This window comes from Cervus elaphus, chromosome 12 (assembly GCF_910594005.1).
Source record: "Cervus elaphus chromosome 12, mCerEla1.1, whole genome shotgun sequence".
Classification (NCBI taxonomy): domain Eukaryota; kingdom Metazoa; phylum Chordata; class Mammalia; order Artiodactyla; family Cervidae; genus Cervus; species Cervus elaphus.
In genome coordinates, this window is record NC_057826.1 from 72252503 (window position 1) to 72275415 (window position 22913).

Sequence of the window (22913 nt, forward strand, 5' to 3'; positions counted from 1 at the left end):
AAAATCTGAGGGTATATATGTATGATCCAGGAACAAAGGAGATCATAACTGAGACTAAATTCAGTAGCTATAAGGCAAGTAAGAGCTGTATTTAATGATATAACAATTACAAACGGGTATAGTCAAAGAAATCATAAACAAAATAACAGATAATTGATTTAAAAATATAACAAATGACAAAAACTTAGCATCTACAACAGAAAAAGAGCTCTTATAAATGACAAGAAAAAAGCACAGTAAGAAATAGGAAAATACACGGAAAGGTAATTCACAGAAGAGCAAATCCAAACTGCAAGAAAATATGTTCAAATTTTTTTATAGTCAGACAATGAAAATTAGAGTAACAATGAACTATAACTTTTCACTGACTACACTGGCAACAATTAAAAAGTGTTAACATTTATTCTTGTGGAAATATGTCTATTGTAGCCTTTTGGAAACACAATCAGAAAAAACTACCCAAATTAAAAATATATATGTACTTTTACCCAGCAATCTCATTTTAAGCTTTGATGCCATGAAAGAAAAAATTAATACAAAAGGATGTGTGTGTAAAGATATTTGTAGCAGTTTGTAGGGCTCCCAAAACTAGAAACTAGGTAAATGCTTATTAACAGGGAAGTCAGTAAATAAATTATGGTTTGTCCACATTGTGAATCAGGCAACTATTACAAAGAATAAATTAGAACACCTCTCCGGACAGCTTTCTGTACCTTTTGTACATGTTTTCATTCTGTGGCATATTTCAGTAGAGAAATTTGGAAGTACAAATCTCTCTATATCCTGACTAACCTCTCTTTAAATCCAAAGGTGCTTTTGTCTATCTTCTCCTTTCTTGTTTAGACACTAAAGCCCAAACTAAATTTGAGGTACATGATTAAATGATACCAAAGATTTATGCAGGGAACATTTCTGATTCTGGCTCTTTGTTATACTTGTACTGTGTAAACTCTAAGTAACTCTGTACAATGGCAAGGTGATCTTTAGTTTTTGGTACTTCTGCAAGGACTTTCTTTCCAACTTACTAATTATGACTGTCTCCCTCTCATACTCTTCAGTTAACCTCAGGGTCAGCCTTGTGCATGAAGTTGATGGATGGAGGAAATCGCTCAGTGGTGTCTGAATTTTTGCTGCAGGGACTCACCAGTTCTTGGGAGATCCAGATTCTTCTTTTTCTCTTTTTCACAGTATTTTATATAGCGAGTATGTTGGGAAACCTTCTCATTGTGCTCACAATTCTGTCAGACCACCATTTACATTCCCCCATGTACTTTTTGTTGGCAAATCTCTCCTTCATTGACACAGGTGTTTCCAGCATTGCAACCCCAAAGATGATTTCTGACCTTTTCAGAAGACACAAAGTCATCTCCTTGAGAGGCTGCATCACTCAGATGTTCTTTATTCACACTGTTGGGGGTGCAGAGATGGTGCTGCTCATAGTCATGGCCTATGACCGGTACTTGGCCATCTGCAAGCCCCTCCACTACCTGACCATCATGAGCCTAAGAGTGTGCACTTCTCTTCTGGCTGTTGCTTGGACCATTGGACTCATCCACTCTGTGGCCCAGCTGGCTTTTGTTGTCAACTTACCCTTTTGTGGCCCCAATGAAATGGATAGCTTTTACTGTGATTTTCCTCGGTTCATCAAACTTGCATGTACAGACACGTATAGATTGGAGTTTCTGGTCACTGCCAACAGTGGTTTCATCTCCATGGGCACCTTCTTGATCCTGATTGTGTCTTACACCTTCATCCTGTTCACGGTTCGCAAACACTCTTCAGGTGGTTCATCCAAGGCCCTTTCTACCCTCTCAGCTCACATCACTGTGGTAGTTTTCTTCTTTGGCCCTTGCATTATTGTCTATGTGTGGCCATTCCCTACCTTACCCATAGATAAATTTTTAGCCATCTTTGATGCTCTTATCACTCCTTTTATGAATCCTATTATCTATACACTTAGAAACAAGGAGATGAAGATGGCAATGAGGAGACTGTTTGGTAAGGTTTTAAGTTTGAAGAAGAGTTTTTTCATGCACAGTTCAAGAAATTCAGATTGATCTTGACTATTCTTGGAAATTGTCCTCTTTTAATTACACTTTTCATATATATTTTCAGTGTATTTAATGATATTGTTTGGGCTTCCTTGGTGGCTCAGTGGTAAAGAATCTGCCTGTAAGCAGGAGATAACAGGTTTGATCCCTGGGTTGGGAAGACTTTTCATAAATCTTTTCAGTGTATTTAAGATTTTCAGTATCCACTGTGAAACCTCTCCTCAGGGATTCTTTTCTGAGCTCATCAGTTTTTCATAGGGATACTTACTCTAAGGAATCTGATAATATTAGGGAGTAGAAAATTCAGTGGGCTTCTCCGGTAGCTCAGCCGTAAAGAATCTGCCTGCAATGAAGGAGATGCAGGTTCAATCTCTGAGTTGGGAATATCTATTAGGAGGAAGGCATGGCAACCCACGGACAGAGGAGCCTGGTGGGCTACAGACCATAGGGTTGCAAAGAGTCGGACACAACTAAAGTAACTGAACACACATGCACAGTAAATTCAGCACTGAAATATAATGTCCTTATTAGTTTTTATTATAGATGTTGGTAGAGGCTCATGTCTCATATAATGGGCACGTTTTCTATTAAAACAAAATGTTGGATACTCTTCTCTTTGGTAGCAATTCTCAAATATGGAGCTCTTCTGGTATACATATATACTGCTATTCAAGCTCTTTGTGTTTCCCAGTGTCTATATGCCCAGAAGAAAAAACAAAAAAAGAAAACTACCTACGTAACTGAGAATTTGAGGCTTCTAACATCTTAATTTTGCCATCCACACCCAGATTTAATTAATAATAAGGTTTTTTCATTTAGTTAGGATTAGAATATTAAATTTTGGATAACTCATAGAGTGACAACTCAGGAGGTATTAATCTTATTAATTAATCAAATGTTTTGAGACCTGGTCATGTAAATTTCTACTCCTCAGTGTTTATGATTTTTCCTAAACAAGAATCACTATTTTTATATGACAATGATAACTATGTGAGACTAAATGATTATAAATGGATTGAATATTTTTTAGATAAGAGGCAATACTGAATTAAAAAGAAAAAGATATCTATATTATGAGAATGAGGTTAATAACTAAATAAAACAAAGTGTAGAAATTACAAAAGAAAATTTATTACAAAACTGTATAAATGAAGAAATAAAAAGAAAATCTATTACTAAACTGTATAATGAAGAAATGTATTAAACTTTCCATGTGTTAAAATGTTGCATGTAATTATTAAAAAATAAATATACCATTCAGAAATAGTATAAGTATTCAAAGAGTATCTCACTGTTCTTTTTTTTAAAGGAAAGTTTGTTTTTATTATTTAACTGGAGTATAGTTGATTTACAATATTATGTTAGTTTCAGATGTGTAGCATAGTGATTTTTTCTGATTATATTCAGTTATAGGTTATTATAAGATATTGAGTATAATTCCCTGTGCTATACAGTAAATCCCCGTTGCTTATTTATTCTTGTATAGTATTTTTTGTATCTCTTAATCCCATAATTCTAATTTATTCCTCCTCTCCTCCTTGGTAACCATAAATTTGTTTTCTGTGTCTGTGAGTCTATTTCTGCTTTGTATACAGATTCATTTGTATTATTTTTAGACCATATATAAGTGATATCATGTTGTATTTGTCTCTCTTTGACATTTCACTAAGCATATTCTTTAAGTCCATTTATGTTGCTGCAAATGGCAATATTTCATTCTTTTTTGTGGTCGAGTTGTATGTCATTTGTATATATATATATACATATATATATTATTCTATGGTGCTTTTTAATGTTCTGGAGGAATTCATCAAGCAGACTAGCTTATGCAAAAAATTACATAAATAGAAATTCAATTAATCAGAAAATGTACTGAATATTTGCTGTATCTAAATCCTGTGTCAGGAGCTGTATAAAACTGTGTTAGAAGTATATAACTTAATTTTAGGAAGGGACAATGGATCTCTGAGGCAAAAATCATTGCAAGTAAGTAAGGAGTGCGGTAGGGTGGGCAGACTGAACAAAAAGGTTTGAGTAGAGGGGATTCATGAATTTGTGAACATTATGGAATGGAGTTAGAAGTCATGCTGACTCATCTTCTGAGGTAAGTGCATGCCTTGGGAAGGAGAGAAGCTCCTGGAGAGCTCTGAAGGCTAAGGGTAGACTGATGCCACAGCATGACAGAGGGTGGATACCTACTCTACCTCATTGCTTAACCAGGGTCCACGAAGCCTGAAAAGATTTGACCCTGCCAACTTCATTGAGCCTTTTCCTTCTTCTTAGCCATTTTGGACTTTGTTGCTTGAGTATACCAAGCTCATGGTCTGAGGCCTGTACACTGGCCCTGCATTTCACTTGTGGAGAGTTTTGCCTAGGTAATGTAGGGCTGGTTCCTTCTCATCATCCAGATACCAGCTTGAAGGCCAACACCAGAAAAAATTCTTATCTAAGGAAGTTTTTGCCTTACTACTCTAGTTATTCTATACCATATGCTTTGTTTAATACCTTCATGACTTAAAAAAAAATCTATTTGAGAGATTGCTTTGTTAGTTTTTTTTCTCCCACTGGAAAGAAAGGTCTATAAATCAGGAAATATGAATTTTTGTTATTTGTACGTAGCGTGCGTGCATGCTAAGTCGCTTCAGTCATGTCCAACTCTGTGTGACCCTATGAACTATAGCCCACCAGGGCCTTCTGTCCATGGGATTCTCCAGGCAAGAATACTGGAGTGGGTTGTCCTTCCCTCCTCCATAGAATCTTTCTGACCCAGGGATCGAACCCATATCTCTTGAGTCTCATGCACTGGCAGGAGGGTTGTTTACCACTAGCGCCAACTGGGAAGCCCTTTGTACCTAGAGGGATACCCAATTTATGCAGGAAGTCAATAATATTTGCCTGCCTTAGAGTAGGAAGTCAACAATTATTTGTGCAAAGAGCAATGGTAAACAAAAGCTGAGGAGGAGAAAGAAACAACTCTTTCCTTCTGAATCAGAAGGTATGGAAAAGAATGGGAAAATCTGGTAGATTTATAACAAACATTTTGTGTTAACTTTTTCAGGATAACAAACTAGTGGCGTCTAAAGTACATTTGTAGCTTACATATGCTGCTAAGTTGCTTCAGTTGTATCCGACTCTGTGCGACCCCATAGACGCAGCCCACTAGGCTCTGCCGTCCCTGGGATTCTCCAGGTAAGAATACTGGAGTGGGTTACCATTTCCTTCTCCAGCTTAGATATAGATAAGCACAAAGAAGAAAAGGAAAAAAGTCACCAAAAATAATCCCACTGAAACATAACAGTTAAAATTTTGTTATGTTTCTTTTGAGATATTTATTTATGTATTTGAGCTTCCCACATGGTGCTAGTGGTAAAGAATCCACCTGCCAATGCAGGAGTCATGGGTTTGATCACTGGGTCAGGAAGATCCACTGGAGGAGGGCATGGCAGCCCACTCCAGTATTATTGAGTGGAGAATCCCACAGAGGGGATTCTGGCTGGCTACAGTCGATAGGGTCATTTCCAATTGTCAGTTACCAACAGTACTGCTATGAAAGACCTTGATGTATATCATTGTATATATAAAGCTTTGATTCCTTACTCATGACAACTTAACAGAAATGAAATCACTATGCTGAAATATATTTGTAAGGTTTCATTATATATTGCAAAATTGTCCTCTAAAATGGTTGGGTGGTCAATTTAAAATTCCTTCAACAGCAGTGAATTAGAGGACTAGTTTGTCCCACCTTTGCAAAAGGTGGATGTATAATTAAATTGAATCTTTATAAACCTAAAAATAAAGTTGTTATTTACTTATCCAATTAAAATTTTCTTAATTTTTGTTATAAAATAGTACATATTTATAAAATATGTAGCACATATTTAAGTTAGAAAGTACAATACCGGTGATCCCACCTATCATTGCACATATTCTCCTAACTTCTATTCCTTTACTCTGCTTCCCACTCAGATGTAATCAATATTCTAGGTGTTTTGGTTTATGCTTCTTTTGCCTTTTTGAAAAATAATTTTAATAAACAAGTATATATTTACAAACATTATGAAGTTTAATGTGACTCATTTGTAAAGTATATATGTATGCTTAAAATATGCATAATGTATTAGAACTTATTCAAGAAAAACTATGAATATATATTTTTAAGGAATTTCTCTTTTTCATCTTCACAGTTTTACAATTTATTTGCATACTCAACGTTGAAAAGCTGAAAGTTTTTCCTCTAAGATCAGGAGCCAGATGAGGATGCCTGTTTTTGGTACTTTTATTCAACACAGTGTTAGAAGTCTTAGCCACAGTGATCAGACAAGAAATAGAAAAGGCATTCAAATTAAAAGGTAAGAAATAAAAATGTCACTATTTGCAGATGACATGATACTAAATGTAGAAAAACCTAAAGACTCCACCATGTGAAGTGTAACGAATGAAGACATGGTGAACCCTTCAAAAAAAAAAAAGACTCCACCAAAAAACTATTAGAACTAATAAATGAATTCAGTAAAGTTGCAGGATGCAAAAGTAATATACAGAAATTTGTTGCATTGTTATACACTAATCCAGAGAAATCAAGAAAGCAATCCTATTTACAATTGCATCCAAAAGAATAAAATACCTATGAATAAATTTAATCAAGGAGGTGAAAGACCTATACTCTGAAAACTAGAAGATATTAATGAAAGAAACTGAAGATGACCCAAATAAGTGAAAAGAAATTTTGTGTTCATGGATTGAAAGAGTTAATGTCATTAAAATATTTATACCACCCAAGGCAGTCTACAGATTCAGGGCACTCTCAATCTAAATATCCATGGCATTTTTCACAGAACCTAGAATAAACAATAATTAAATTTGTATGATAGCTGTTCAGTCATGTCTGACTCTTTGTGATCCCATGGACTGTAGCTTGCCAGGCTTCTCTGTCCAAGCAATTCTCCAGGCAAGAATACTGGAAAGGATACCCATTGCCTTCTCCAAGGGATCTTCCTGACCCAGAGATTGAACCCAGGTCTCCCTCATTTCAGGCAGATTCTTTACCATCTGAGCCACCAGGGAAGCCCTAAATTTGTATGGAATCATGAAATATCCTGAACAGCCAAAATAATTTTGATAAATACACACAAAACTAGAGGTATTGTAGGACTTCCTTGCTAGTCTAGTAAAATATCCACCTGCCAATGCAGGGGACACAGGTTCCATCCCTGGTCTAGGAAGATTCCACATTTCCTGGGGCAACTAAGCCCATGGGTCACAACTACTGGGCCTGCAGGCTGCACTTACTAAAGCCAGTGTGCCTACAGCCCACACTCCACAACAAGAAAAGCCATCACAATGAAAAGTCCATGCACTGCAACTAGAGTAGTTCCTGCTCGCTGCAATTGAAGAAAGTCCATGCATGGCAATGAAGACCCAGCATAGCCAAAATAATAATAATAATAATAAAATAGAGGTATTCATACTCTTTGACCTCAAACTACACTACAATGCTATAGCTTCCCAGGTGACTCAGTGGTAAAGCATCTGCCTGCCAATGTAGGAGCCGCAGGAGACGTGAGTTCAATCCCTGGGTTGGGAAGATCCCCTGGAGGAGGGCGTGGCAGCCCACTCCAATATTCTTACCTGGAGAATCTCATGGACATAGGAGCCTGGTGGGTTACAAATCATGGGGTCACAAAGGATTGGACAAGACTGAGCATGTACACACAGTCATGGTAATCAAAACAGCACGATACTGGCACAAAAACAGACACATAGATCAATGGAACAGAATAGAAAGCTCAGACATGCAAATGCAGTCAATTTGGCTATGGGCAAAGGAGAAAAGAATATACAATGGGGAATAGACAATGTTGGGAAAACTGGACAGCTACATGTAAAGAAATGAAACTATATCATTTTGTCACACCCAATATAAAAATAAACTCAAAATGGATTAAAAACTTAAAGATCAGCCCCAAAACCACAAAACACCTAGGAGAAAACATGACCTATGCTATCTTCATATTTAGTTGCTCTTTAATTTAGTCTTAGTAATATTTTTTTGGATCTGTCTCCTCAAGCAAGGGCAACAAAAACAAAAGTAAACAATGGGATTACATCAACCTAAAAAAAACCCAAAAGCTTTTGCATAAGGAAGGAAACCACCAATAAAATGGAAAGGCAATCTACTAAGTGGACAAGATGTTTGGAAATGATATCTGATAAAAGGTTAATAGGCAAACTATATAAATAACTCATACAACTCAATATCAAAAAGATGGAAAGAAAAATGAGCGGGTGGGAATGTAAATTGGTGCAGCTGCTATGGAAAACAGTATGGAAGTTCACCAAAAATTAAAAATAAAAATACCATGTGACTCAGCAATTCCACTCTTGGGTGTTTGTTGGAAGAAAATGAAATCACTTATCTTGAAAGGATATGTGTACATCGATGTTCACTGCAGCATTATTTATAATAGGCAATGTATGGAAACAGCCTAAGTGTCTGTCCACAGGTGAGTGTGTAAAGATGTGGTGTATATACCTTAGCCTTAAACTCTGCAACCACATGGATAAACCTGCAGAGTATTATGCGATGTGAAACAAGTCACAGAAAGACAAATGCTTTATGTTTTCACTTATACATGGACCCTAAGAAACAAAACAAACAAATATTACAAAACAGAAATGGACTCACAGATACAGAGAACAAACTTGGTAACCAGAAGGGCTTGGGTGAAACACACGAAGGGGATGAAGACTTCAGTTATAAAACAAATAAGTCACAGGGGTGTAATATACAGCACAAGGAATAGAGTCAAGAATAACTTTGTAAGGTATATAATCTATAAACATATTGAATAACTATGGCGTATACCTGAATCTATTATAAAATGTCAACTATTAAAAAAGCCATCTAACTAAAAATAAAGATATAAAGATTCTGAAGTAAATATTTAATGGTGTGAAGAATTATATAGTAGTTTTATTATTTTTTAAATAATATATTTATATAATATAGATGTATACCTTTTTGATTCTGTTTCCACCTCTGTCTCTATTGTGTGGATATATATATATCACATATTTATATACATATCTGATATATATATATATAAATAAGATGACTGATATGTGTCAGCTTTATTGAGGTATAATTGATACATGAAAAACTGAACATACTTAATATCTTTGGATACATGCAAACATCCATGATACAATCACCACAATCAAAGTAACAGTCGTATGCAATACATCCTTAAATTTCCTGTGCCCTTTGTTTTATATACATGTATATTAGCATACATTTGTTTTTTGTGGTAAGAACACTTAACATGATATCTACCATTTTAACAAATTTTGAAGTGTAAAATAGTATATTGTTAACTATAGGTACTATGTTGCATAGCAGATCTCTAGAACTTATCCATTTAACATAACTGAAAAGCATTAGAATTAGAAAAAATCTCTTTCATAAACTTATACCTTGATAGCATTTGTCATATAAATGGAACCATGCAGTATCTGTCCTTCCGTGAATGGTTATTTCACTTAGTACCATGTCCTCCAATTTAATTCTTACGGTTGGAAATGGCAGGATTTCTTTTCAAGGCTGAATAATATTCCATTGAATGTAAATATCAAACTTCCTTTTTCCATTCACCTGTCAGTGGACACTTGGATTGTTTCCATACCTTGGCTACTGTTAATAATGCTGCAAGAAACATGGGAGTATAGGTATCTCTTTGGGATGCTGACATAGTAGCATACTGTTTTCCATAATGGGTGTACCAATTTATTTTTCCACCAATGATGTCCAAGAGTTCCAGTTTCTCCACATCCTCACCAACACTTATTATCATTTTGATAATAGCCACCCTTCAGTTCAGTTCGGTCACTCAGTCGTGTCCTACTCCTTGCGACCCCATGGACTGTAGCACGCCAGGCCTCCCTGTCCATCACCAGCTCCCAGAGTTTACTTAAACTCATGTCCATTGAGTTGGTGATGCCATCCAACCATCTCATTCTCTGTCGTCTCCTTCTCCTCCCACCTTCAATCTTGCCCAGCATCAGGGTCTTTTCAAATGAGTCAGTTCTTTGCATTACGTGGCCAAAGGATTGGAATTTCCGCTTCAGCATCAGTCCTACCAATGAATATTCAGAACTGATTTCCTTTAGGATAGACTTGTTGGGTCTCCTTGCAGTCCAATGATCTCTCAAGAGTCTTCTCCAACACCACAGTTCAAAAGCATCAATTCTTCAGCACTCAGTTTTCTTTATAGTCCAACTCTCACATCCATACATGACTACTGGAAAAACCATAGCTTTGACTACGGACCTTTGTCGGCAAAGTAATGTCTCTGCTTTTTAACATGCTGTCTAGGTTTCTCATAGCTTTTCTTCCAAAGAGCAAGCATCTTTTAATTTCATGGATGCAGTCACCATCTGCAGTGATTTTGGAGCCCCCCCAAAATAAAGTCTGTCACTGTTTCCACTGTTTACTCATTTATTTGCCATGAAGTGATGGGACCAGATGCCATGATCTTAGTTTTCTGAATGTTGAGCTTTAAGCCAACTTTTTCACTCTCTTCTGTCACTTTCATCAACAGGCTCTTTAGCTCTTCCTCGCTTTTTGTCATATGAGTGGCGTCATCTGCATGTCTGAGGTTATTGATATTTCTCACGGTGATCTTGATTCCAGCTTGTGCTTCATCCAGCCCAGCGTTTCTCATGATGTACTCTGCATATAAATTACATAAGCAGGGTGACAATACATAGCCTTGCTGCTGCTACTGCTAAGTAGCTTTAGTTGTGTCTGATTCTGTGCGACCCCATGGACTGCAGCCCTATCAGGATCCTCCATCCATGGGATTTTCCAGGCAAGAGTACTGGAGTGAGTTGCCATGTCCTTCTCCATATAGCCTTGATGTACTCTTTTCTCGATTTGGAACCAGTCTGTTGTTCCATGTCCAGTTATAATTGTTGTTTCTTGATCTGCATAAAGATTTCCCAAGAGGCGGGTAAGGTGGTCTGGTATTCCCAACTCTTTAAGAGTTTTCCACAGTTTGTTGTGATCCACACAGTCAAAGGCTTTGGCATAGTCAATAAAACAGAAGTAGATGTTTTTATGGAACTCTCTTGCTTTTTCGATGATCCAGCAGATGTTGGCAGTTTGATCTCTGGTTCCTCTGCCTTTTCTAAATCCAGCTTGAACATCTGGAAGTTCACGGTCCACATATTGCTGAAGGCCAGCTTGGAGAATTTTGAGCATTACTTTGCTCGCATTTGAGATGAGTGCATTTGTGTGGTAGTTGTAACATTGTTTGGCATTGCCTTTCTTTAGGACTGGAATGAAAACTGACCTTTTCCAGTCCTGTGGCCACTGCTGAGTTTTCCAAATTTGCTGGCATATTGAGTGCAGCACTTTCACAGCATCATCTTTTAGGATTTGAAATGACTCAACTAGAGTTCCATCATCTCCACTAGCTTTGTTCATAGTGATGTTTCCTAAGAACCACTTGACTTCACATTCCAGGATATCTGGCTTTAGGTGAGTGATCACACCATCGTGATTATCTGGGTTGTGAAGATCTTTTTTGTATAGTTCTTTTGTGTATTCTTGCCACCTCTTCTTAATATCTTCTGCTTCTGTTAGGTCCATACTGTTTCTGTCCTTTATTGTACCCATCTTTGCATGAAATGTTCCCTTGGTATCTAATTTTCTTGAAGAGATATTTAGTCTTTCTCATTCTGTTGTTTTCCTCTATTTCTTTGCATTGATCACTGAGGAAGGCTTTCTTATCTCTCCTTGCTATTCTTTGGAACTCTGAATTCATATGGGTATATCTTTCCTTTTCTCCTTTACCTGTCACTTCTCTTCTTTTCACAGCTATTGTAAGACCTCCTCAGACAACCATTTTGCCTTTTTGCATTTCTTTTTCTTGGGGATGGTCTTGATCCCTGCCTCCTCTGCAAGGTCATGAACCTCCATCCATAGTTCTTAAGGCACTCTCTATCCTAAAAGGTATGAAATGATATCTCATTGTAGTTTTGCCTTGCATTCCTTTGATAACTGATAATGTTGAGCATCTCTTCACACACTTTTTGGCCATTTGTATGATCTTTAGAAATAAGAACAAAGTTGGAGACATCACACTCCTGACTTCAAATTATATTACAAAGCTTCAGTAATTAAAACAATATAGTACTGGCATACAGACAAACATATAGACAAATGGAACAAAATAGAGAGCCCAGAAAGTAACCCATGTGTATATGGTCAACTGATCTTTGACAAGAGTGTCAAGAATGCACAATGGGGAAAGCATAGTCTCTTTAACAAATGAAAAACTGAATATCCACATGTCAAAAAAATGAAAGGGAACGACACTGGATCCCTAACTTACACCACACACAAAATTCATATCAATGGATAGACTTAAATGCAAACCTAAATTTTTAAACTTCTAGGAGAAAACAGGGGAAACACTTGGTTTTGGCAATGATTTCTTGAATATAACACCAAAAACACAGTAACAAAAGAAAAAATAAACATAAAACTAAAGAGTTTCTACACAGCAAAAGAAACAATCAACAGAGTGAAAAGGCAGCCTATAAAATGGGAGAAAATATCAGCAAACTATGTATCTGATAAGAGGTTAATTTCCAAAATACATAAGTAATTCACTCAATAGCAAAATACGAAATAATCCAATTAAAAAATTGGCAAAGGATTAAACAGACATTTTTAAAAAGAAGACATGCAAATATGTAATTTTGTTCTGCTTCCTGCAGTTAAGAAGAGGATTGTCTAGATATTAGTCTTTCCAAAGAACTAACTTCTGGCTTTGTTGGTCTTCTCTATTTTATATTTATTTTCAGAATTTTTGCTCTCATCTATTTTACTTTGTTTTAATGTATTTTATTTGTTTTCTAAATTCTTGTGTTAGGAACTTAGATATTTATGTTTTGGCTTTATTCTTTTCTCATGTATGCATTTCCATTGAAGTAGAGGTAGGATTTTATATCCTACAAGTTCAGTTCTAAGTTTCTAAAATTTTCTACAAATTTTTCATTGAAATAAATTATTTAGAAGTTTTAAAATTTGATAATGTATTAGAATTTGAAAATGTTTCTTTCATAAACTTATAACTTGATAGTATTTATTGATATATTCAGGTCTACTTGGCATTAATTCTATGAAATATGTTAAATTTACTTATGGTCTCTTACTTTGTCAGTTTTTGTAACACAAACTCCATATCTGTTTGAAAAAAAAAAATCTGTGTTCTTTAATTGCTGAGTAAAAAGTCCCACATACTTCAAATAGATCCTGAGTTTTTAAAAAATTGAATTATAGTTGATTTAAACAAAACTATTCCATGTTAGTTTCAGGTGTATAGCAAAGTGACTCAGTTTTGTGTATACACACACACACACACACATATATACACATATATGCATAATTCCAGAAAAACATCTACTTCTGCTTCATTGACTATGTTAAAGCCTTTGACTCTGTGGATCACAACAAACTGTGGAAAATTCTTAAAGAGAGGAATACCAGACCGCCTTACCTGCCTCCTGTGAAGCTTGTATTCAGGTCAAGAGGCAACAGTTAGAACCAGATGGAACAATAGACTGGTTCCAAATTGGGAAAGGAGTGAGTCAAGGCTGTATATTGTCACCCTGCTTATTTAACTTATATGCAGAGTACATCATGTGAAATCCTGGACTAGATGAAGCACAAGCTGGAATCAAGATTGCCGGGAGAAATATCAATAACCTCAGATACACGGGTGACACCACTCTTATGGTAGAAAGCAAAGAAGAACTAAAGAGCCTCTTGATGAAAGTGAAATAGGAGAGTGAAAAAGTTGGCTTAAATTAATTCAACATTCAAAAAATGATCATGGCATCCGGTCCCTCATTTCATGGCAAATAGTTGGGGAAACAATGGAAACAGTGACAGACTTTATTTTCTTGAGCTCCAAAGTCAATGCAGATGGTGACTGCAGCCGTGACATTAAAAGATGCTTGCTCCTTGGAAGAAAAGCTATGACCAACCTAGACAGCATATTAAAAAGCAGAGACATTACTTTGCCAACAAAGGTCCATCTAGAATACTGGCCTGGGTTGCCAGGAAGTCCAGGGGATCTTCCTGACCCAGGGATTGAACTTGCATTCCCTGCATCTTCCTGTATTGCGGGTGGATTCTTTACAGCTGAGCCACTGGAGAAGCCCATAATAATCTCTAGGTCCATCCAAGTTGCTGCAAATGGCATTATTTCATTCTTTCTGTATGGCTGAATAATATTCTGTTATGTATATATCACCTTTTCTTTATATACATATATATATATACACAAACACCTTTTCTTTATCCATTCATTTGTTGATGGACACAGATCATGATTGTTTATTCAATCATGAATATTGTCCATAATTGTTCAAATCCATAGCAATGCTATTTTTTTGTTGTTGATTTGACTTATAGTTGGTGTGTAAGATATGTCTTGATATTTTCTATTATGTTTGAAAGAATGTTGTATTTAATCAATTTTTACTTTATATAGAGACTATGATATTAGTTTTATACAACATTAGAATATTCTTGGTGAATTGAACATTTTATTATGCAGTAGCACTCTCTGCTCCTAATAATGCCTTTTGAATTAACATATATTGTCTGATGTATATATAACCATGCTAGTAGGGTTTTTTGATATTTAATTCAGTTCAGTTCAGTCACTTAGTCGTGTCTGACTCTTTGTGACCCCATGAACTGCAGCACGCCAGGTGTTCCTGTTCATCACCAACTTCCGGAGTCCACCCAAACCCATGTCCATTGAGTCGGTGATGCCATCCAACCATCTCATTCTCTGTCGTCCCCTTCTCTTCCTGCCCTCTATCTTTCCCAGCATCAGAGTCCTTTCAAATGAGTCAGCTTTTTGCATCAGGTAGCCAAAGGATTGGAGTTTCAGCTTCAACATCAGTCCTTCCAATGAACACCCAGGACTGATCTCCTTTAGGATGGACTGGTTGGATCTCCTTGCAGTCCAACGGTCTCTCAAGAGTCTTCTCCAACACCACAGTTCAAAAGCATCAATTCTTCAGCACTCAGTTTTCTTTATAGTCCAACTCTCACATCCATACATGACTACTGGAAAAACCATAGCTTTGACTAGATGGACTTTCATTGGCAAAGTAATGTCTGTGCTTCTTAATATGCTGTCTAGGTTTCTCATAGCTTTTCTTCCAAAGAGCAAGCGTCTTTTAATTTCATGGATGCAGTCACCATCTGCAGTGATTTTGGAGCCCCCCCAAAATAAAGTCTGTCACTGTTTCCACTGTTTACCCATCTATTTGCAATGAATTGATGGACCAGATGCCATGATCTTAGTTTTCTGAATGTTGAGCTTTAAGCCAATTTTTTCACTCTCCTCTTTCACTTTCATCAAGAGGCTCTTTAGTTCTTCACTTTCTGCCATAAGGGTGGTGTCATCTGCATATCTGAGGTTATTGATATTTCTCCCGGCAACCTTGATTCCAGCTTGTGCTTCATCCAGCCCAGCGTTTCTCATGATGTATTCTGCATATAAGTTAAATAAGCAGGGTGACAATATACAGCCTTGACATACTCCTTTTCCCATTTGGAACCAGTCTGTTGTTCCATGTCTAGTTCTAACTGTTGCTTCCTGACCTGTATACAGTTTCTCAAGAGGCAGGTCAGGTGGTCTGGTATTCCCATCTCTTTCAGAATTTTCCACAGTTTGTTGTGATCCACACAGTCAAAGGCTTTGGCATAGTCAATAAAACAGAAGTAGATGTTTTTCTGGAACTTTCTTGCTTCTTCAATGTTTAATTATTTCCTATTAAATTTCTCTATCTGCATGTTTTTAGGTACGTGTCTTACAAATATCACATAGAGGTATTTTTAAGATCCATTTTGATATTCTCTACAAATACATAAAGCTGACAATATCTTTAGTTCACTGAATTCTTATAACAGCTGGTCATCATAAAGGTTATGTTTATGAGGCATGAACCATTTGGATATATTGATTAGTTATAAAAATTATTTTAAGGTACATCAGAAAAAATTAGTCAAGCATATTTTTAAAATGAATATTATTAAATATTGACTATGTGTTTTGCATTGCATACCACTGTTTGCCAGCGTTTACTGATCAGGTGATGGGTATGATGGAGGTATGGCACTAATTGATTATAATTCTTTCTGAGAGTTAATATGAAGCAATAGTACCTGAGGGCTTCCTAGGTGGTGCTAGTGGTAAAGAACCCACCTGCCAGTGCATTTAGATTTAAGAGATGCAGATTTGATCCCTGGGTTGGGAAGGTCCCCTGGAGGAGGGCATGGCAACCTACTCCAGTATTCCTGCCTAGAGAATCCTATGGACAGAGGATTATGGTCCACAGGGTCGCAAAGAGTGGGACTTGACTGAAGAGACTTAGCATGCACAATACTACCTGAAGAAGGATGGTGGTAATTGAAGCAAAGGAAAATATTATAGGATAATGAAGATAAAACTATATAATAATCACTTTTATAAGATGTGGTCAAGGAAGGCTTCCTATTTTGAAAGGATGTATCTATTTTCAAAACTTTCTGCATAACAATTCCTCTTATACTTTAGTAATTACAGTTTAGAACTTGACAACACTTTCATGAAAAAATGTCTGTAGTCTAGGATCCTCGATTTTTAGTCTCATGGGACTGAAAGGCATGTAGAGAGCCAAACTTGCTGAAGTAAAGTTATGTTGTGTGATTTCTCATTTGCTGTTACCTCCTAGTTTTCATTGAAGTGTGTTTTTGCCATAAAACATCTAGTTAGTACTAGAGTAGAGTCATACTCTTTTCATTTCCTGCTGAATCTCAAGCATTCTAAAGTGTTGGGTTTCTTTACACTTATTGTATTGTCTCCTTTTAAAGCAAAAATATTTCTGCACATCGATCTAAGACATCATTAAATTGGGTACTAACAATCTACTTTCTTTTCTCTGTTCTTTTGTTCTTTTTATTCCCCAGGTGAAAATCAGGATGGACTCTGAGGCATAATTCCCAGGAAAATCCTATCAATGAAGGGCTGGCTATTCCCAAGATTCCCACCAACACTTGGCCACATGCTAATTAGAATTTTTTTTTTTAAATTGAGAAAAACAATATTGAGCTCGCTGTTTTGGAAAGGTTTACAATCTCAGTCAGAGTGAAACTGTTCTTTCCTGAATCTAGAAAAATGCTCCTATTTCAAGCACTATCAAGCAAAGTATATGTAAAACAAATGTTTTACTATTTAGCAGATCCAAAATTAATCCAACTTATCTTTGAGTCTCTCTCCAGTGATTTCTCTGTGATTCCCCCTACTTCTTTTAACTTAATGTATGGTTTTCTTGTTGTTTGATGTATTTGTTACATATGTATTTTGGACAATGCATGAAAAGGAGTATCAAGATGAATAAAAATATGACTCTTGTTAAGGGTATTGGGGAAGATTTTGGGGTAAGGCATGGAAAAGAGTTTCAAAATGAATAACTTTGACTTTTGTTAAGGGCATGGGGGAGATGATACTAAACTGGTTGGTGAATGAAGGGTGGGATTTTAACTAGAAGATGGTGTTCTTGAGAGGAGGAAAAGCATGATATTTTCATCTTTTCCATGTCTTATTCCTTTTTATTCCCCTATTCTGTATTTCCTTTTAGTTTTTCATGGTAGATAAATTCCTAAGTGGTGTTTTCAGTTTCTGTGTTTTATAAACTCTAAATTTCTGTCATTTGGTACCCAGAATCCATCATACTAATTCTTACTTTTCTCTCTTAGAAATTATGGCTAACATATAATGGAAGTTTCTATCTTCTCACACAATTTGGAGGGACCTGATCTACCATTTGAGGAAAATAGGTTCTTTGATCTAACTCAGGTAAGAGAGAGTTCTGGTTCTTTGCAAATATGATTAATAACATTTTTATCACCAGATACGAGTAATTTCCAGAGTTCATAGAAAATTCATTTGTGTTGTTCTTGATGTCTTAAAGTAAAATTCTCATGTGAAAACCTCACCATGGGAAACTAAGATTAGGTATAGACAATGTAGCATAAGTTGGGTGTCAAGTTAAAGTCTCTTTCTGGTGTGTAAACAGGGCAAGTTAAAAGTGGGAGAATTGTGGGACTTCTCCTACAGTTCAGTGTTTAAGACTCTGCTTCTACTGCAAGGGACTTGGGTTCGATCCCTGGTCAAGGAGCTAAGATTCCCACATGCTGTGCAGTCCCCTGTCCCCCAAAAGTGGTAGAATTGTAGCAGCTTGGAATACTCAGGAAGCATGTCACAATTAGGGATGTACCTAACTGAAATAAAAATTTTATGAGAGTATTTAGAGTTGGGTTTTATATAAAACTAGGTGACTACATTGATTTCCTCTAGCCTTTCATGTAGAAATGACTCAACACGTAAATGGATTAATTGAAAAAGCTCTGGAAGGGATGCTTTGGAGGCTAGGAACTTGGAAGAGACTAGATCTTGGTGAGGATGTCATAGGTGGAGGTCTTGGACAGTCAGGGACTGTCTGAGAGAAGTAGATAATGCGCAGGAGCAGAAGGCAGTATGACAAGAGATGGTAGAGGAGCTGGAGATGAGGTGGCCGACACCAAAGACCCTCTGCCTGTCAAGTCGTTGCAGGCAGCCCATTTTGCCTGTCAAGTACCTTGGAGGTAAAAGCTACTTCCTCACACCCTCGAAGTTACTTTGTCGTTAGGTTGTCAGTGACTTATGGAATAGTAGAGTGAAAACCCCTGGGCTCTGGAGTCAACTTTGTTTTTTAAATTAATATTTTTTCTTTAAAGAGAAAAACACATTCAAAATAGAAAATTTATCACCCATAGTCCCTTCCTAGAAAACAACTGTTAAAATTTTGACATTTCTTCAAGTACTTTTTAATCCACTTGCATCTTTAAAACAATGGCAAGAATAGGGTTTGAATTGGACACCTAGCTGTGCAAAATTAGGCAATTAATTTAATCTCTTTCAGTCCTTATTTTCTTATCTGTAAAACATGGATCATATTCCTTCTTTCTATGCTCTATCCTGCTATTGTGCAGCAAAAGATATGAAAGATTTTTTAGAGGTTGTAAACTTTTAGAAAGAGGAAATTAATGTCATAAATTTTGGTATTTGCCTCCTGTAGGAAATTATTAATAAAATGTGATTAAAAAACAGCATTAGGTCACAACTTGAAGAAATTGTCCTAGTTGAAATTATGTGAGAGTAGGAACATTCTTAATTCAGAAGAGTTTATAACTTATATGGTTAACCATAAGGAATAATGATATTCTTACAATTGTATTTTATTTTTAGAGTGTAGAGCACAGCTATAAAATATAGTATACACAACATTAATGTTTTCTAAAGTCAATATGAGATCAGAATAAACAGAAGTATGTCATGCAATTTCAGGAAATAATTGTATTATATTTATGATTAGATACACTCTTATTAACATTTGATAACCAAGATTCATTAGCATGTTAAGGAAATAGAAATGATGTGTAGATAGTTAAGAAGACCAGACAACTATAAACATGTTTACAAGAGTTGAGAAAGGAGATGTTATTAGTAATAAAAAGTGTTTATTCTGGATATCATATGACTAAGGAGAGTCATAAGATTAAGGAGAAGTTAAAAAAATTATGTAGTTGAGTCACTGACCAAAGATTTAGTTGAAGACTCCTTTAGCATTTTTCACATAGATCATTATCTTGTCAGTCATCATTTCTGTCTCTCCTGAGAAGTCAGCAGAAGTGAACAATCTTAAATAATCATCTGAAGTAAATTATGTCTGAGCGTTTGGAGAGGATTGAGAAAGCCATTCATGAAGTCCTCAAAAGGATGCCCAAAACAGGTTTTAGAATTTACATATTTGCATATAATTACAGTTACATTAAGCATTGTGTATGTACCCTTGATCTTCCCTTTGACCTTTAGGTTACAATGATTTAAGCCCTCCCTGACGTTAATAACTCTAGTTGTAATTTTTTCAGGTATGCCCACATAAGAATGCATAGGGAATGGGGAAATTAGATAAGATGGCATTGCTAAGCTAATATCTGGAAGAAGATCAGAATAAAGTTATACTAGAATCAGAGGCTCTAATATCTAAGCCTTTGGATCACTTACTTTTCATTTATGAATATTTTTGTATGTCCCAGGAACAGAAATGTCTCTGGCTCATTTTATGGGAATAACCTTTGATGTTTTTCTTCAAACATAGACCAGGCAGACAAAAAAATTAGTCTGTTTCTCCCCTCATGGAGAAATCATGCCTCCAATAATGTCTGTACTACTCCTTCTTCACTACCTTCAGTTGTTTGTTCTTCCTCCAAATATTCCTACTTTCTCTAATATTTTTAACTTAAAAAAAACTGAAATACAATTGAAATATGATATTATATTAGCTTCAGGTTCACAACACAATGGAACCTAAATCTGTAAGGATTAATTCCTTCCCTATGTTAATGACTCTAGTTAGAATTCTCATTTGAGAAGTTATAGCCTTCAGGTCTAGCCTGTAGAATAGACATTATCAATAGGGAGAGAGATGACAAAGTCTTTGCACAACCCACTAGCGACAGTATTTTTCAGAAAGTAGGAAAGATCAACAGTATAAGATGATGCATAGATATCAGAAGATTCAGCTATTCTGAGATATTTGGTGGTCTTCATGAGACCAGTTTAAAGAAGGTGGTGGGGACAGCTGTCAGACTACAAAGAGTTAAGGAGAAGGTAATTGATGGGCTTGCCTGGTGGCTCAGATGGTAAAGAGTCTGCCTGCAATGCTGGAGACCTGGGTTCGATCCCTGGGTTGGGAAGATTCCCTGGAGAAGGAAATTGCAACCCACTCCAGTATTCTCGTCTGGGAAATTATATGGACGGAGGCTCCTGGTGGGCTACAGTGTGTGGGCTCGCAAAGATTCAGACATGACTGAGCAACTAACTTTACTTTAGAACCAAGACTATTAAAGAGGAATAAATATTTCTTGAAAGTAAGAGCAGAGAGGGAGAGCATCCTGGAAAGATGGCTTGGAACAAAATTATAGGAGCACATTCTATGTTAGGAGTTTGTACTTTTAAAGGCAGTGAGAATCACTGGACATTTTCTGCTGGTAGTAGTTATATCATCAAAGTGTTACTTAGGAAGAGTAAGCTGATGGCCATATGCAAGTTAGATGGGCAGACATTGGTTGTCCTGTATTGTAGAATTTCAGTAATAATTAGTGAAAGGCAATGAAGATTTTAGAAGAGCAGGATGGATGAGATGCCTGCAGTATTATTATAGATCTGGAGGAAAAACTGCATTGGGAAGTAGAGAGATGATTATTAATTGTGTTGTAGTCATGTGAAATTTCACTAAAATATAAATGTGTAGGCGATAGTGTTTGGTGGACTATGGAAAATACGACTATGCAGTTTAGAATAGAATTAGGAGATGAATGACTAACTCCTAGGATTCAACTAGCATTTACATGCTGGGGAAATACTAAACCTTTTCATATATATTGTCTTTCACACAGTGGTCAGGCTTTTGGGGAAAGTATAACTAGAATACATGAAAACCCATTAGGTGAAGAGAAAAACAAAAAAATCTTTAAAAATGTACTATTTATATAGCAAATAAGTAATGAAAAACCAGGGAAAGACAAAAGAAGGATTTTGAGAAATAAGACTACCAGGAGAGTTTAGTACCACTAAGGATATTTATAATAATATCATATGGCTAACAATTATTGAGTTCTTGGTATGAGTCAAATACTGTTCTAAATTCTTCTCCTATAGCGATTTTTGAGGCCAGACTATTTTCATTCCAATTTAATGGTGAATAAATGTAGATATAATAAGATTAAATCATTCGTACAAGGTCAGTATAAGTGGTATAGCAGGTGGTCAAGTCAAGTTTAAACCCAGCAGTCTGGTGTGTGATTTTTCATTTTTAATAAATGTTTTACATGTCTCTCCAGAATATTAAAAGTAAGAAGGAAAATGAATAACTAAATAAACTACATAATACTCAAATTTGTATATTTGGAAAGATTAACAGGGTTGGATTATCTTTTAAATTCTAGTTCATTGCTATTTTCTATAGAAAATTTCAATTATCTTTAAAATCAGTTTTCATTGTTAAAGAAAATGTTTGCGATGAGATTAATTCTAAGTTTGGAGTCCTAAAAAGTCAAACTTTCAAAGCAATAAATCACAAAGCAATAAATAAGAATATAGCTATTGAGAGTTATAGTTTACTTCAAACTTCAATATCATGCTATTTATTTCATAGATTTTTAAGCACTTTTTTATTGTCAAGTTATTATTCCAAAAAACACTTAACAAGGATGTTACCTCTGCATTAGGTGGCATTTAATTTATATCTCTGATTGACTGGAAGACACTGAATCTTGGGAATGAATGGTATAGATGATTTCTGAAGGTTCAATTAAAATATTATAATCTATGTGTATAAAGCCCATATTAAATACATGTGATGTTAGGCTGTGTTGAGTACAGAGCTTCTGGAAGAATCAGATGCTAATTTCAATAAAAAATAATAACATCATGTAAAAGGATTCATAAGTAATATAAATAAGACCCTTTGAAGTTGACCAATTCACATGGGCTTAAACAGAGGGTGATTATTCTTGAAATCCAAATTTGAGGCTGGAAGGTTAAAGGAATGGATATCTTAAAAAAAAAATGTTTATAAATTTATTTATTTTTGGCTGTGCCGGGTTTTCTTTGCTGCACGGGCTGTTTGCTCGGCAGCGAACGGGAGCTACTCTCCGGTTGCGGCGCAGGAACTTCTCCTGGCCGG

General features: G+C 36.0%; 1 protein-coding gene across 1 annotated transcript; it reads left to right on the top strand.

The window, feature by feature from the left end:
* The first annotated feature begins 1082 nt into the window (after positions 1 to 1082).
* On the top strand, positions 1083 to 2057 carry LOC122705659 (olfactory receptor 4F3/4F16/4F29-like). Its single transcript, XM_043921079.1, has one exon. It carries the CDS (start codon positions 1083 to 1085, stop codon positions 2055 to 2057), a length of 975 nt encoding a protein of 324 aa, XP_043777014.1.
* Positions 2058 to 22913: the final 20856 nt, after the last annotated feature.